We start from the raw sequence: 18,264 nt of genomic DNA on the forward strand, positions 1-18,264 counted from the left end.
CTTTTTTTGTTATTAAAATCATCCCCAACGTTACAAAACGTTATAAAATAGTCATTTTTTACTTTAATTTTAATTTTCTTTACCAAATTACCCTTAATAATTAATAAAAATAATATTAAAAACAAAAAATAATCCCCCTAACCCAACCAATCTCCTTCCCCTGCATCGGCCCACTATTACTGCTTGCTTCAGTTATGGCTCCAATGCAAACTTGGTTCTCAATTTCTCTTCAATCTTGAAAAATAATGGTGGATTCAATGCTGTTTTGGGCCGTCCGTGGAGAGCTCTTGACAACCAAGGAGATTTCGGGGAGAAATCAAGTGAGAGAACATAAGATGAGAAAACACCACATCCAACTCAAAACCTTAAGGTGTCAAGTTAATGGGTCTCTCATCTTATAAACTCTTCACTCTTCCTTGCTTTCTTTGATGTGGGACTAACTTCGACACTCCTCACACTTGCAATACTAACAATCTTCCTCTCAAGTGTGATCCTCCACATCAAGCATCAACTCCCCGCTAGCTCCTCCACCACATGAGTATTCGTCCATCACACCGCCGCAAAACACCGCGGGACACGCCGCCCAGACCACCTTTGCTGGGAAGACTTTCGATACTTCACCTTGAATACTCCTTAAACCAGACCGATTAAACCATCAGCTCTGATACCACTTTTTGGGCCAAACGTGGAGAGCTCTCGACAACCAGGGAGACTTCGGGGAGAAATTAAGTGAGAGAACATAAGATGAGAAGACACCACATCCAACTCAAAACCTTAAGGTGTCAAGTTAATGAGTCTCTCATCTTATAAACTCTTCACTCTTCCTTACTTTCTTTGATGTGGGACTAACTTCGACACTCCTCACACTTGCAACACTAACATGCTGTTCATCATCCACAACAGCAAGAACATTGGAATGATACTTCTTCAACTTTTTCTTCTTTAATTTTTCTTCAATCTTGAACAATAATGTTGGATTTAGCGCGATCATCATTTACAATAGCAAGCACATTGGGATTATTGGACCAATAATGAAATTGCTAGTAGTAACAACTCATGCTCCATTCTTTCTTCCTTTTACTTGATTTTTTGGATTTCAATTTGTTCTTCATTTTTTTATTTTTTCTAATTTTCTTTCTTCTGTATCATTTTTCTCTGATTCGCTTTCTCTTTGTTTTTGTTGTTGTTGTTGATTTTGGGCAAAGCTAAAGTTAAACTTGTGATATTTTTTGGCAGTAGAAAAAGAAAGGGGCAAGGCAGTGGTATGATGGAGGTGGGAGGAGTATTGATGGTGGGGAGTAAATGGTAGAAATAGAAAATGGAAGGAAGAGATACTGCAATTTTGAGTTCTTGTTCCCATTTTCTTCGGTTGTTCTCTTTCTCTCTTCTTCTTTCTTTTTTTTATATTTTTGAAGAACATATGAGTTCTTTTTAAAATTTTTTAATTTATGTTGTTGCTAATTTTGGATCTAAAATTATGGTTGATGATTGCTGAATTGTTTAATTTGAATTTTTTGTTGATTTATTTTGTGATTGTTGCCGTTGGTGTTGCTGGATTGTTGGTGGTTATGGTGTAGCGATGGTGATGGTGATGATAATGCAGAGGGTAATGCAGAGGGCAGTGGTGAAGGTGGAGGGACTTTTTAATTTTTGTTTAAGGGTAAAATTGTCCAAAAAATTTTATTTATGGACAAAAGGACAATTTTATAACGTTTTGTAACGTTGGGGATGATTTTAATAACAAAAAGAGGTCGGGAACGATTTTGATTTTTACCCCAAACTTTAAGGACGAAAACAGTACTTAACTCTTTGATTTATTATTATTGTTTTCTTTCAATTGGTAGTCTTAGATTTTACTAATTCTTGTAATTTATTATATTTTATGTTTATGCACTCTAGGTGTTTGATGAAATGCTTAAATTAGTTTTAGAGTATATTTTTGTATTGTTGGATTGGAATGGAAATTAGGTAATCTTGAGTCATTAATGTCCAATTTGGATTGGTAATCTAGAGTTGTTAATTAATCTTGTTTCCATTGATGTTATTATTTATGAATTGGGAACTAGGCCTATTTGATCTTCTCCTGATGTTGAAGATAACGAAGTAGGATTAATTCCTGGTAATTGTGATGTTATGATTAATGACAAAGATAGAAAACCTTAATTCTCAATCCTTGCCAAGATACCTTTTTTAGTATTTGTTACCTTTATTTTTTGTCATTTAATTTTTTGCCTATCATCATCTTTAATCCCTGATTCTCATAACCGATAACACGTATACCTCACTGCAATTCCTTTGAGAGACGACTCGAGATATAATACTCTTGGTATTTTTATTAGTTTGCATTCATGACAAACAGAAATTAAACTTTGATTCGAATCATGTGTCGGTTTGGAACTATACTTGCAACAAAGCGATTCTTTTATTAAAGAAATTCTGAACCGATATTTGGCCTGCGTTAATTACCACACTTAGTTAGGTACTATGATGCACGGACACTGATACAGACACAGGAGATGCTGACACGCGAATTTTAAAATCTTATAAAATACGAGAATATGCATACATATAAAATATAAAGTATTTTTAGATAAATCGTAATAATATTTTGATATTTTATTAATATTAAAACATAAATTAATTTTTAATTATTTTTAATATTTTATTTTAATTATATAAATATTTAAAATATTTTTTGTTTTAATAAATAATATATACTATTTCTAAATTTATTTTAAAAATACATGTTAAGAATAAATTTGGACACGCTGACACGTGATTGTATTTATGTGTGTCCAGGTATGTCTAAAATTTTATTTTTTATTTTTTATTAAGACACAGTTGTACATAGCAGACACGCGTGTTGAACGAGTGTCTGTGAATATCATGTCCAAAATGTGTTCGACATGTGGACATGACAACTTAGCAAAGTGTCCGTACTTCATATGTTAGTGAATAGGTAGCAAACAATGAAATCAATGGTAATTTTAGATATCAGATACATTGTTTTTAAAATATAAAAGATAAAAATAGAGCCTTAATTTATTTTCAAATTGTTCTCTTATTTTTAAAATAAATAAAATTTTAAAATTTTATATTTTCAATATTTTTAAAATTAAAATGTATTTAAAATTTTAAAAAATAGAGTAAAATATCGTTTTAGGGTAAGTTCTATTTGTGTTTCTAACGTTTAAATCGTCCTATATGCATTCCTAACGTTTGTAAAAGTGATTCAAAATATTATTCTGCTGTCAATTACACATCATGAGCTTTAATTGGAGTTCTAAAAATGTCTTCTTGAAATTAGAATACAAATGTTTGGGTCAGAATTGATGATCCACTCCAAAAAATAACTCATTAAAAGTTGACACTAATCTTTGTAATATTTACATAATTCACTTTTTTAGGGACATAATTGAACTTGAACACAAATTTTGGGTATAATATTAAAATTGAATACATTCAAGTGAGATTTAATTGAAAATGAATATATCCAAATAAAAATAATTTGACGTACTAGTATAATTAATGGAAGAATAATATTGAATTATTTTTATAAATATTAAAAAAATAAATAGAACAATTTAAATATTAAAAACACAAAAAAATTTATTCCAAATATTAGAAACAAAAATAATACTTTAATCTAAAAAAATATTTAGGAAGATAAAGTAAGTTTTTAATTATTATTTAAAAAAGGCTATTAGCGGAAAAGCAAAAAATAGAGCAAATTGGGAATTTGTGCAAGGGAAGAGAGAGGGAACAAACCAAAGAAGTGAAAAAAAAAAACCCCAACTAGTTGTGTTTGCCAGCATCAGCTGCAAGGAAGGAGCTGCAACAAGCTCGCACACACACGACTCAATACAACACAACACAAGACAAGTTTACAGACTTACAGTACCAATCGCACAGAAGCAACAAGAAACAGTTTAGAATGGGAAGGCAAAAAGGTGAAGCCGCAAGAACCAAGGCACGCCCTTCTAGCAGCAGGTTCAGTCTCCTTCTCTCTCTCTCTCTCTCTCTCTCTCTCTCTCTCTTCTCTCAACACCAATAATCAATTTATTTATTTCTTTTTTTATTATTTTTATCTTTCTTGCAGTCTTGCCGCGTCGCTCTTGACGTCGACTTCTTCTTCCTCCGCCGCCGCAGCCGCAGCCGCCGTCGGATTCGGTGGTTATGTCGGCAGTTCACGCCTTGACCCTTCTCCTTCTACCGACGAGTCTCTCCCATTTCCCGTATGTCCCTACGGATTCTTTCTCTCTCTTTATTTAGCATTCTAGATTCTTAACTGTACGAGCTGAGTTTGAATTAACCATGATTGTTTTGTGTATATCAAATAAGCATATTGCTATTGTGATTAATGTTAGTAGCTTTAATCTCAGTTATTAATCAATGATCAGGCTCCTCTGAAGTGTGTACTTTAAAGAGTAAAGTGTAATGTTTGAACTGTCGATTTAAAAAATTTAATGGCACAGAATACATGATTGGTTGTGCATGATCTTATGTCTAATTATATCTCGAAAATTCAATTTTCCATCAATGGTTTTAGTTTTCCCATCAATGGTTTAAATGTCACCCTTTACCTTCTACACTTTAGAGGATCCAAGTTTCTTGGTTGGGTCATGACCATTCTCTTAATGAAATAACGTTGTCATTAATGCTTTATACCTTTCTTTAATATGTAAATTGTTTTTGTCTTGATATGCAGGATGTAGATAGCGAAATCGCGGTGCACTTGAAGAGGCTAGGCAGGAAGGATCCCACTACTAAGGTAATTTTTGGATCAACTTGGGGTACTATTTGATGACAATGTCATGTGAGCTAGTTATGATATTCTTTGTGCATCTTTTGGTGCACCTTGTCCTGTTCCTCTTTGAGCTTGCAACTTTCCAGCTTTATGAATTAGCCAATCATAGATGATGAAAAATAAAGCATGCTTAAAGGGTAATGGAACTGTATAGATTTTGATTTTTGTTCCCTTTAAAGATGATGGTGCCACTGCCACTTGTGTATATTACTATTTTGCTATCTGTTGTTGAGATGCTTCTAATTTGGCTTAATGATTTATTCACTGTCTCCAGTGATCATTGTGGTTGGTCTGGTCATGAATCTATTCTTATGTTATATGGTGCCAGTATCTCATTGATTTTGCTGTTTTTGCCCTTTATATGTCCCCCTTTTTATTTTTATTCTTTATTTGCAGCTTAAGGCGTTGGGAGCTTTATCTGTGCTGCTTCAACAAAAATCTGCAAAGGACGTTCTTCTAATTGTTCCTCAATGGGTATGCAATTTTAATATGATGATAATTCATTTGTGCCATCAAATGGCTTTATGACCTTACTAATTAAAAATGATAAATGTGCTCATCTCATGTGTCAAAGACACTTATTTTGATATCATGTTATGTAAATTGCTCTTATGTAGGCATTTGAATATAAAAAGCTATTGATGGACTACAATAGGGAGGTTCGGCGGGCCACTCATGATACAATGACCACTCTCGTTGTCTCTATTGGGTTAGAACTTTTTCCAGGCACATCTTGCTTTTTCTACTGTATAACTTTATGCTATCTGAATGCTTGCAAGTTTGAAAAATATATTGGTATTTTTTACCCTTCTTAAGTAATATTACTGTAAGTTATTTTCACACTTCATTGCTGGATGTTAGTAGGTGTGATACTCACTGAACTTCTAGTTTTAATTCTGCCATTTGAATGCTTTCATCAATAGCTTCTGAGAAGCCAAACATCTATGTAGTCTACCAACATCTACAAAAGCTTTTCTGACTAGGTGGGAGCTTTTAGTAACCAGATATCCTTTTATTTAGGTGTACCCAGCATCTAAATTTTATTTGAAAGAATTTTATTGTTAGTTATTTATTTGTGTTATATGTCCATTAATACATCTGAATATGCTGGAATGGATATCCTTTTCTTTAGGTGTACCCAACAACAAAAGTTTTTTTGAATGAATTTCATTGTTAGTTATTTATTTATATTATTTGTCCATCAATACCTGATCCTTATCTGAATATGCTGGAGTGGACAACATTCACATAGAGATTTTATATTTGACTTCTCACCCCTTTCTCAGGAGAGATTTGGCTCCACATCTGAAGACTTTGATGGGACCATGGTGGTTTGCGCAATTTGATCCAGCCTATGAAGTTTCTCAGGCAGCAAAAAGGTCTTTGCAGGTTTGCTACATTGGTTTTTATCTAACTACTGTTTGTTTTAAATGATCCCATTTCATTGTTGGAAGTAGAAAAGATTAGCTATATTTTTTATGAATCTGTTGCTTGTTTCATTCATGCATGTGGTTTCAACTTCGTTCTGTGGGTAACACAAATGATCTGTCGAATATTTACTTGAGTATTATTTGTAGAAGGATTAATGGCTAGCTATTGCTCAGAACTTCTAGTGTTCACTTTAATTTTTATATTACAGTTTTTGTGGAATTGAGGAGGGAGCCACAATGAGAATCTTCCTCTATGATTAGTGATTTTACATTAGAAAAGACTCAACTCCTTTTGATTTTCCAGTTGATTGATATATTCATTAAATCCTAGATTGTAGTTCTTGTTTTGGTTGAAATATAAAATCTTTTATTTGTTTATTTTTCCCCTCCACTGCTCTCAGATGAAGTTCTATGATGGAGGAAAGGTTTTCTGGATAGTAGTGTCACGGTCATATACTCTAACCTGTAAAGTTGCACTTAACTTTGTAAAGTCCTCATATATATGTAAAAGATATTTATGAACTATGGCTTGGTGTTCAAAATGATTTGCAATGATCCTCAATTATGTTTTGTGATATATATGGTTGATTCTTTGTTTAATTTTGGCAGGCAGCCTTCCCCGCACACGAAAAAAGACTTGATGCTTTGATTTTATGCACAACAGAGATATTCATGTATTTAGAAGAAAACCTAAAACTCACACCACAAAATTTATCTGACAAGGCTGTAGCTTCGGATGAGTTGGAAGAGATTTACCAGCAGGTGTATAGCAAAAATCACCTTTCTATATATAAAACATTTTAAGTTGAACTTTCAGTTTTATTGATTAACACTGCTTCATCTTTTTTATTGACTAGGATAGATAGTATCCTGAATTGTAAATGGTAAGGATGTAAGTCCCCTTTTTGGCATAGCAGGTTCTAGATAAGTGTTTTCTTGGGTATGTTTTTGAAAAAAATTTAAAATAACAGTGGACACCTTCACTTCAGACTTGTTTTCTATTTTGCTTCCATGGTATGTTTGGATATACAATTAGAATCTGTTTATATGCAGAGACCTATTTTGGTGTTTTTGAGATTATCTTGTGTTCAAATTAGTCAGATTATCCGGAAGCCATAGAAATCATCACGGAGAGAGGATTTACCTGGAACCAGGATTTGATTTCATTGAACATCCAAAATACAATGCATCTCTGCTTTGTCAATCCAGTCATAAATTGTAAAAGCCATATTTATTCTATATCTTTACCTGTTTAACACCCTTAATCTGATGCAAAATCCTTAAAAGGCACTGATAAATAGATAAGAGGAGTATTTCACTTATTATGCATCAATATATTCTGGGTCTGTTAATATTCGTCCAAAGTAATGAATGGTTGACGATATAAGTACATCCTGATGCGTCTAGAAGTTTTATCCTCTTGGAGTGATTTATTATTTTTTTTAAACTAGAAACCCATGTTGATGACTCACAAGAACTGAGTATATGTGCCTGTAGCCCCAACTAAATTGTACCTGATTTGAGTGGCACATACTTATTGTTTTCTTTTCATCCCCTTTTCTGCACCATTCTTACTATTATTACTGTTATCTCACCTGTTTTCTTTTACTTTGCAGTTTGGATATTCAGTATTTTCAGTATTTTACATATTTGAATTTTCTTTGTTAGACCATTAATTTTTATTTCCTGAGGCTTCTCCATTTTGGTTTTACAGGTGATATCATCAACATTGCTAGCATTGGCCACACTTCTTGATGTTCTAATTTGCCAGCAAGAGCGACCTGGCTTTGAGAACGTAACTGCTGAACCTAAACATGCTGCAAAGGCCAGGGTGACTGCTGTTTCTTTTGCTGAAAAGCTATTAATGGATCATAAAAATTTTCTAGACTTCCTAAAGTCACAAAGACCTGCTATCCGATCAGCTACTTATAACTTGTTGAAGAGCTTAATAAAAAATATACCACAGGTGATTAATGATGGAAATATAAAAACTCTTGCCACTGCAATTCTTGGTGCTTTCAATGAGAAGGAGACAACTTGTCATCGCTCAATGTGGGATGTAATATTACTTTTCTCTAGAGGATTCCCTGATGGTTGGACCTCCATGAATGTTCAGAAAGGCATACTGAATCCATTTTGGAATTTTCTTAGAAATGGGTGCTTTGGTTCCCAGCAGATTTCATATCCAGCTTTGGTTTTATTCTTGGATAGTGTGCCTCCTAAGTCTATAGAAGGGGATAAATTTTTTCCCGAGTTTTTCAAGAACTTGTGGATAGGAAAAAGAACTTCTCTATCTACAGATAGAACAGCATTTTTCCAGGCTTTCAAAGAATGTTTTCTTTGGTCACTGAAAAATGCGTCAAGGTACAAATTATCCCATTCATTGTGGCCATCTGCATTTAGAAGATATATTCATTTTTGTGCCTGTCCCTGGCCCTCACTTTAACAAAAAAAGGAATATTGATGCAATAATTTCTTTCTGTAACCCAACTCTCTTCTGTTTGTATCAGATTTAATGATGGAGTGGACTCAATCAGGAATTTCCAAATCACTCTTGTTGATAAAGTCCTAGTAAAGCATTTATGGCAGGATTTCCTTACAGCTGGAAACATGGAAGCTTATGACATAATCAATTCAGGAAAAGCTGCAGATTCATCTGAGGAAACTCTTAACAAGAAGACAGTGCTGAATACGAAGGATCCAATGCCCTATTTGCAAGAGTTGGGAAAAAGCCTTATTGAAATCCTTTCAGGAATTTATGTGTTAGATAGGAATTTTATGACTGTTTTTGTTGTGGAACTTGAAAAGAATTACATGGGCATTCTTCAGCAAGCAAGTAATGTGGAGCTCATTGAACGGATCATCTTGTTCATGTCATTGCTGGAGCAACATGCAGTGGTCAAAGGTGCAAGTTGGCCGTTGGTCTATATTGTTGGACCATTGTTGGCAAAGTCTTTCTCGATTATTAGATCATCTGTAAGTTGATATTAGTAACTTGTGGCTCTTTATGTGGTCTTCTCTTACTTTTTTAAATTCATTTATATATGTTTGCTAGTGAAAACTAAAATATACGTTGAAGTTATTCTCTATTTTTTGTTTTAAAATCCTCCTCCTCTCTCTCTCTCTCCGTCTCTCTCTCTCTCTCTCTCTCTCTCTCTCTCTCTCACTAAAACAATATTGCCATTGTTGTTGACCCGTTAAAAATAGGGGTTAAAAAGTTGCATAGGATTTTGGAATTGTTAAGTTATTAGATTTCTATGGGATCACTTCATGAAGAAAAAATGTTTTCTCCCAATACTCCTGAACTCACTTTGCTTTAATATATCAGGATACTCCATGTACTGTGGGACTTCTATCTGTTCCTGTCTCCATATTTGGACCACAAAAGATAGTCCAAGAAGTTTTTATTCAAAACAGAGGGTACTGTTCTAGTCAGCTTTCAAATGATGAATTGGAAGCTGAGGATTTTATGCAAATCTTCAAGAGTATTTTTGTTCCTTGGTGTCTACAGGAAAATAAAACCTCTACCAAAGCCAGACTGGATTTGTTGTTGGCACTACTAGATGATGAATATTTTTCTGAACAATGGTCTTTCATTATCGACTATGTTGTTAACCGAAGTTCTCCTGGATGCCAACCTGGGGTGGTGGATGCCACCCATGCTGCAATGTTGGCTATGCTCCTTGAAAAAGCAAGGAATGAGATTATGAATAGGAAAAAGAGAGATTATTCAGGTCATAAAAAGGGCACTCATGCTGAAGATTGGCATCATGAACACCTGGAATCATTTGCTATTTCTATTTGCCGTTCTTTGCCTCCTTTTAGTGCTTCTCATGTGCAATTTATGTGGTAAGTCAGTTATTCAATCTGAAGCATGTTGTCGTAAAATACATTATAAGTTTACTTGTTAAATAAGACGAAATGATCCAATAACGTGACTATTACATTATAAGTATTTTCCATATATAAAGTAAGATAGTCTTATGTGTTGAAGTGGTTCAACCTTGTGTCCTTTTATCGGTTTTTAGGGGATGAGGAATAAGGGGAAGTGACAAATTGAACTGGTGGAGTCTTTTGTTTTCTTGCCTCTTGAGTGGATGAAGGATTTTGTGGTGATGACATGGCAGCTTATACTTTTCATCTTCCATGCATTGTTGATTTTACAACATGCATGTGAAGTCTATATTTATTGTGCTCTTATTGTATTTCAAATGCCTGTAAAAGAGAAATATAAGATTGATAATATCATTGACTCTTTGATCTCATATCTTTTGCAGCTCTCTTATTGGTGGTTCGACAGAAGGAAATTCTACAGCTTTTCTGTCGAGAAGTTCATCGATTCTCATCTACAAGGACATCCTCCGGAAATTAATAAGTTTTATTCAGGTTTCACCTTTTCTTTGGGTACAGAATACAGCTTCTGTGTTAAGCGATGATGCAAAGTTATGTGTGGAAGATGATAGTTCTCTCAACATTGTTGAGATTGCTAAGTTTGCTCTCGAGATACTTGATGGTAGTTTCTTTTGCCTAAAGACACTTGATGGGGAAAGTGGACTTGTATCAGGAGTTCTGTCTGCAATCTTTGTCATTGAATGGGAGTCTAATTTAATTAAAGCTCTTGATGATTCGCTTGATGACAAATCAATGATTAAAACGAAAGCCAGGTTGTCATTTGGTGAAATTGTGTGCGCTTTTCGCAATAAGTTAAATGTTCAATTTATGAAAAGCCTTTGCTTAGATAGCCGCAAGAGGTTGTTGAATATCTTAATTCAATCAGCAAGGTCTGCAGTTTTTGTTGAAGACGAACTAATAAATGAGAGAATCATATCATTGTGCTTTACCTGGGTGCTTCAAATTCTTGAGTACGTCTGTTTGAATGAAGATGAGGAACAAACTCTGCTACATCTGCTGCTTAGCAAGGGTGAAATGTGGCCTGTGTTTGTGGTTCCAAGTTTCAGCTTGACAAAGGTATTGGAATATTTGATTAATGGTACTCTCTATTATGTCAGTGTTATCTTTTTTTATTTTTTATTTTTTAGATCTGTACTGTTTTAGATGGTGGACCTTGACCACATGCTTCTGTTACTTTGTTTATCTCCATTTCTGGGGTATAAGATTGCATTAATCTACCATCCTTAAGAAACCTCATGTGCTGGGCCACCCATTCATATTTACTAATGTTTGCATTATAGAATGAATTGTATGTGTTACTGGTCTATTTTTCTAGACATATTGGTGGTGCAATGCATTGTAAGTCACATTTGGTTGGACATAGGCTTCACCATGGAGACAACCCATGATATTTATTAATTCATCTCGAATGTTTTTCAGTGCTTTTCATCTGTTAATTGGCAAACTTTATATTTAAGTGCTCAAATAATTATTAATTGCTTGTACCAAAAGGTGCTGCATGCATTGATGAATTTAACTGTGTATAGGGAACTATGTGGTTTGAACATATAGCAAAAGTTAAGCCCAATATACAATGAAAATTTGACCACCAATTATACCAAATGCAGGCTTCAGGACATCAGAAGTTTGTAGCATTAATTGACAAGTTAATCACGACGATTGGGATTGATAAGTTTATCCTGGGATATTCAGTGCACAAGCAATCTACACTTGAAGTAAGTCAAGAGGGTGCCTCTCCTGCTTGTCTAGCTGCTGAAATACTATGTACATGGAGATGGCCAGGGAACAGTGCTGTGTATTCTTTCTTACCTTCACTTGCTGCATATGCCAAAAGAAGTATTTCTCCCCAGGCAAGCCTGTTAGATGAAACATTGAGTATCTTGCTTGATGGCGCTCTTGTTTATGGATGCAATGATACAAAGAGTTATGTTACTATGTGGCCAGTACCAGTTGATGAAGTGGAAGGCATTCAAGCACCATTCTTAAGAGCTCTTGTTGCCTTTCTGTCTACTTTGTTCAAAGAGAAGATATGGGGGGCAGAGAAGGCATTGAGTCTACTTGAGCTCCTTGTAAATAAGCTTTTCATTGGTGAAGCTGTTAATACAAATTGTCTTAACATTCTTCCTTTGCTTATAAGTATACTTCTAGAACCATTGTACAATGATATGGAGCCTGGCAGAGATGCTCAACCTTGTTCTTCAGAAGAAAATTTTGTCCAAAATACTATGATAGACTGGCTGGAGAGGACTCTAAAGCTCCCACCTTTGGTCACGTGGAAAACAGGACAAGGTGAATTCCTTTTCCTTCCAATCTATAAACACACATTAGTTCAAATCTCTTTAAGAGACTTTATATTTGGCAGGACAGGGTTAAACAAAAGTTATACATTTGTTTTGTGCATAAATGCATCTATGGGCTTGTGCAATTTTTAATTGCTCCGAATAATTTTTATCCCGAATGAAAAAACTTAGTACCAGAATTAAATACATGTTTCTGATGAAAATGTTCATGACTCCTGCAGATATGGAAAATTGGCTTCAGTTGGTTATAGCATGTTACCCATTCAGTGCAATAGGTGGTCCTCAAGCGATAAAGCCAGCAAGAAGTGTCAGCCCTGATGAGAGGAAACTTTTGTATGAATTATTCCAGAAGCAAAGGAATGTTGCTGGTGAATCTGCATTTGTCAACCAGCTTCCAGTGGTCCAGATGCTGCTATCAGAACTAATGGTTGTTTCAGTAGGCTATTGCTTGAATGAATTTAGTGATGAAGATTGGGACTTCCTGTTTTCTAACCTAAGGTCTTGGATTCAATCAACAGTCGTTAAGATGGAGGATGTAGCTGAAAATGTAAATGGTCTTGTTGACAGTTCATCGGATAATTTAGATCTGATGTATAAGAAAATTGAGGAAGCAGTTTTGATTTCAGATCCATTTCCTATAAAGATTTGTGAAAATGCTCTGTTGTCATTTTCACTTCTCCTTAAGCAGTGTAAACTTCAACAAGCTGAAGAAGGAGATAATTTGAATACAATGAAATCCGAAAAATTGGAATCTGTTAAAGATCGAATTTTAGAGGGTATCCTTCGCCTATTATTTTGTACTGGCATTTCTGAGGCTATTGTAAATGCATGTTTCAAAGAAGCTGCATCAGTTATTGCATCATCACGTGTTGAATACACCTACTTCTGGGAATTGGTAGCTTCTTGTGTTATTAACTCCTCATCACAAGCTAGGGATAGAGCTGTGAAATCAGTGGAATTTTGGGGATTAAGTGAAGGTCCCATTAGCTCGTTGTATGCTATACTTTTCACTTCGAAGCCAATTCCTTTATTGCAGTTTGCTGCATATTTTGTTCTTTCAAATGAGCCCGTTATAAGCATGGCTGTCGTCGAAGATAATGTTAGTAACTCAGATATGTACACGGGTAGTGACCAGGAATTAACAATAGAAGAAAAGGTCCATTTGAAACAGGAAATATCTTCCATGGTTGAGAAGGCACCTTTTGAGGTTCTTGAAATGGACTTACTTGCACAGCAACGAGTAAGGACACTTAGCTTTATATGTGAAGCATTTCTTTTTAATGTCTATTTATAGGTTTACTTGGGTTTTCCATTTCATCTCTGATATTCACTCCATCCAACAAAATCTGCAGGTAAACCTCTTCCTTGCTTGGTCAATGTTGATATCACATCTATGTTCATTGCCTTCATCATCATCTTTGAGGGAGAGACTGATCCAGTACATACAAGACTCTGCTACTTCAGTTATCTTAGATTGTCTTTTTCAGCATATTCCTCTAGATATTTCCATGATTCAGAGTTTGAAAAAGAAAGATGCAGAGCTTTCTGGTGGTTTATCAGAAGCTGCAAGTGCTGCCACCCGTGCCATAACAACTGGTTCGTTGTTTACTTCTGTGGAATCTCTCTGGCCTGTTGAATTGGTGAAAATTTCATCTCTTGCTGGTGCAATGTATGGATTGATGCTTCGTGTTCTTCCTGCATATGTACGTGGTTGGTTCAGTGATTTGCGTGATCGTAACACTTCAGCTGCTATTGAATCCTTTACGAGGACTTGCTGTAGCCCTCCTCTCATTGCAAATGAATTGTCATTGGTATGCTTTAGTTTCTTCTCCACAAAAAGTAGCCTGCTGTGTGATGATTTGCTTTTATTTTGATGATAGAAAAGCTTCTGTTAACTAAGTGTAGAAACTCCTTTGCCCTGTGTCACATGATATAATCAACACGTTTGTTATAAGAAATAAATGATAGGAAAGTAATACATTAGTGGAAGTGCTATAGTCAGATCACTAATGTCATATAGTCATATCCAAGTTACAAGACATGTTTTGCACGCATTATGAAGGAGCTTACTTGGGTGGATCTAAACTTCTGATTGGATATGTTTTAGGGTACAATTCGGAATCTGATTTTTTGCTTTGAACATTTATACTTATTTGGTTAACCATGCAATTAGTTTATAAATAATCTGAGTTCTGATATATACATGTTATCTTAAATACAGATTAAGAGGGAAAACTATTCTGATGAGAATTTCTCAGTTAGTGTAAGCAAAGCAGCAAATGAGGTGGTTGCTACTTACACAAAGGATGAAACGGGAATGGATCTAGTCATTCGCCTGCCAGCATCTTATCCGCTAAGGCCTGTAGACGTTGATTGTACAAGGAGCCTAGGGATAAGTGAGACCAAGCAAAGGAAATGGTTGATGTCAATGATGCTATTTGTTCGTAATCAGGTAATTTGTTATGGACTGTGGTTAAGTTTTACATCATGTCTTTGCCTTCTGTTTATGTTGCTCTATTCTGAAAAATGCCTAGAATTACCAATTGAATTGTAGTGTGTCAAAACCTCAAATATTTTGCAATTTTATGTAGTTTGCAGGTAATTCATATATTTTTGTTGGCTACATTTTACTAGTTGTTGCTGAACTTTATACACCTTACATTGTGATATATGGTGGAAACTGAAATCAATGTATTAGTACTTATCAGAGTATATTTGCACCGAAGCTGACAATTCCTTTTCTGTTCCTGTAGAATGGAGCTTTAGCAGAAGCTATAGGAATTTGGAAGCGCAATTTCGATAAAGAATTTGAAGGTGTTGAGGAGTGCCCAATCTGTTACAGTGTCATCCACACTACCAACCACAGCCTTCCTCGCCTTGCTTGCAAGACGTGCAAACACAAATTTCATTCTGCTTGTCTTTATAAATGGTTTTCAACTTCTCACAAATCGTCTTGTCCATTGTGTCAGTCTCCATTCTGAGTTTACTACTACTGCAGTGATGAATATGACCAATTTCGCATGCTGCGTATATGGTCAGAATGTGTAGATGCCACAGAATCATCCCTTATGTTTTGACATCCGAATTATGGCTGCGCCTTGCATATGGAAACTAGTTCGCAAAGCTTATAATTTTATGAATCCAACTCCTTTCCATTAAGCTTTTCTTCAAGCAGTGTGTTGAACTCGGTGAGCCGAGGAGGAAGCTTGTCTGTGATTTTGCAGCGACAACTAACAGGGATGACATCTCTACTACTAAGGCTAGAGAAAGATATCATTCTCCCCCCTGACTTATCAGATACCATCTTTTCAAATTTCTTGTCTTGATTAGTTTTTCGCCACCACAGTAATAATAGTTTTGTTGTGTGTTGGTTATGTCTAGAATAGGGTCGGTTCCGAAACAGTGGAGGTTCTACAGAGTACAGACAATAACATTTTTGTAATCTAGAGAATGAACATGTGATCAAAGATTTGTTTGAACAAGAACAGTTGTGTATGTACATATTATTCAGTTATCTATATTCACCAATGAGCCATGGGAACTTTTTTAAGTACAAAAACTCGACCGATATAGCCTGCTATCCAATATGCATTTGCCAACACGTTTTGACCTCAAGTGAAAATAAATGGAAGCAAAAAGATGGAGAATATTTTAGCTTAATAAATCATTAGTTGACATAAGATTAGAGAGTTACAGACAGAGTTCGAAAAGGTCAAATCTTTGATGATTCTATCATACATGATTGAGTTGCGAAAACTTTTGGATAGGTATCTTACATCTGAATTGAATTCTTTTTGGTTAAAAAATCTCTTTCTAGTTGCTTTGGAACAATTAGGAGATTTTCTAGAAGTTTGCTTCTAGCGGTTAATTTGGTGGAACATTTTACACTGCTAGAAATGTTAATCACTTAATCTCTATAAATATTCACAATATTTGTATTCATCTCCTCATACTTGACCTCATCGTATTAAAGAGATACCATAAATTATGAATTATCTAGCGTCTGCCAGCTTATAATACTACATTTAAGACATGGAATCCACACCGAATTCCGGTAAAAATTGGCATATACAAACAAAATTAGATCCATACAATATGATTGACATATGACGTGTAAGGCTCAAGACCAGAATCCCTAGCGTTGTAGAGGTCATTCCGTCTGGTATTTAACCTATTCTTGCTGATATTTATGATTTATATTCATAACATCGATATAAATAAACTCATGCATTTAATTTGCCTCTTCTAATCATTGGCACTGCCCAATATAAATGGATTTAAATATAACTATTATTTCGGTTAGATGAAAAAATTGAAGAATATAACACGACAAACTTTGCCAATAATAGATGATATAATGTGCGCAATGACTTCTTAATCCAATCTGAATCACTCTCCTTTAAAGTGCTCTAAAGTGAGAAAGTTAATAAGATAAAAAATTAAAAGTTTAGTCACTCTTAAATTAAGATAATAGAATTCATGGTGTAAATTACAAAATTAACAATAATTAAACGGATACTTTCTTACTGTACTAATGTTGTCATTTTAAAAAATCTTTTTTCCTCTAATCCATTCATGTACATTACAGTGTCCTTCACCTCATAGAAATATTGATTGCTTTTGTTCATGCACTTTTCCTCGAATCAAGATTGGAGTTGATTTAGTCAAATTTTAGTTTTATCAATCACTTTTAATACAAAAAATAAAAAATATACATGTATACATAAAGGTAGTACTATAATTATTTTTCTAAAAAAGAAAATATACATAAGAAATATACAACAATGCCAAAGATTATTTAACGTTTTAATATATCTATATATCTATGAAGGTTGTTCAAATGATCATCTCAGCTCCACCACAATATATATAAAACACCCCATTATTTTCTTTCATTCCCGTATCTCTCAAAAGATACATTGCTCTTGTGGTTTGGGAAAGCATTAGCAAGAAAGTTTAATAACACATTTAGCAGTTGGGATTCAAAAGCTGAAGAGAAACTGATTAACATGGTGGTGCCTGAAATAATAGAGGAAAAAGATCGCAACAAGAGAATCATCAGAGACTTATACAAAGCTATAATCTCCAAAGACGCGGACACATTGCATCTCCTTCTTGCCCCAAACTTAGAATGGTGGTTCCATGGCCCACAACGTCATCGCCACCATTTGATTCCGTTCCTAACATGCTCTTTTTCTTCAGCATCATCATCAAACCCTTTTGTTCCTCATCTGATAGAAGAGTTTGGATCAACGGTGATTATCGCTGAAGGGTACGATAAGGTGAACAACGTGTGGTGGGTGCATGCATGGACTATTACCGTTGATGGGGTCATTACTCAGATCAGAGAGTATCTCAACACTTCGGTGATTGTCACTAAGCTTAGGAAGCATTTGGATGCTGACGATGATGATGCTTGTTACTCTTCCATGGGTCATTGCGTTTGGAAGAGCAAGCTCATTGATGACTCTGTGCCTGGACTTATTCTTGCAATATAGCCCTAACTCCGCTAGGGGTTGCAGCAGCAACCCTATCCGTAGGTACCTAACCGGGCACAATTGAGCGCAGAGTGAATTGATCTGCAAAACGAACACTGTACAGATTGAAACTCAACCCTATCCTATCCGACTAATCCTCCAGCCGCGCACATACGTATATTATATAAAAAATGTGTTAGGAAAGAATGTTGAACCAAAAACTTTTTAATCACTGAACCAATATCTTTATCAAAAGTTTAACGTTTTTTTTTTATATAAAAGTCAAATCTATTTAGAGATATATAAACACAAAATTATAATTTTAAAATCTTATTAGA

General features: G+C 34.8%; 2 protein-coding genes across 2 annotated transcripts; both read left to right on the plus strand.

Annotated features, from left to right (window-relative positions):
- The first annotated feature begins 3,695 nt into the window (after positions 1-3,695).
- LOC112702730 (E3 ubiquitin-protein ligase listerin) lies at positions 3,696-16,008 on the plus strand. The gene is made up of 16 exons (XM_025753883.3): positions 3,696-3,990; positions 4,100-4,235; positions 4,709-4,771; positions 5,204-5,281; positions 5,425-5,516; positions 6,094-6,196; positions 6,847-6,999; positions 7,952-8,601; positions 8,748-9,213; positions 9,566-10,086; positions 10,515-11,205; positions 11,757-12,438; positions 12,671-13,689; positions 13,802-14,260; positions 14,671-14,901; positions 15,203-16,008. The coding sequence occupies exons 1-16, from the start codon at positions 3,935-3,937 to the stop codon at positions 15,428-15,430; spliced, it is 5,628 nt and encodes a 1,875-aa protein (XP_025609668.1). The 5' UTR covers positions 3,696-3,934; the 3' UTR covers positions 15,431-16,008.
- A 1,450-nt stretch (positions 16,009-17,458) lies between these two features.
- On the plus strand, positions 17,459-17,947 carry LOC112704017 (wound-induced protein 1-like). Its single transcript, XM_025755607.3, has one exon. The coding sequence runs from the start codon at positions 17,459-17,461 to the stop codon at positions 17,945-17,947; it is 489 nt and encodes a 162-aa protein (XP_025611392.1).
- The last annotated feature ends 317 nt before the right edge of the window (positions 17,948-18,264 follow it).

This window comes from Arachis hypogaea, chromosome 7 (genome assembly GCF_003086295.3).
Source record: "Arachis hypogaea cultivar Tifrunner chromosome 7, arahy.Tifrunner.gnm2.J5K5, whole genome shotgun sequence".
NCBI classification, from domain to species: Eukaryota; Viridiplantae; Streptophyta; class Magnoliopsida; order Fabales; family Fabaceae; genus Arachis; species Arachis hypogaea.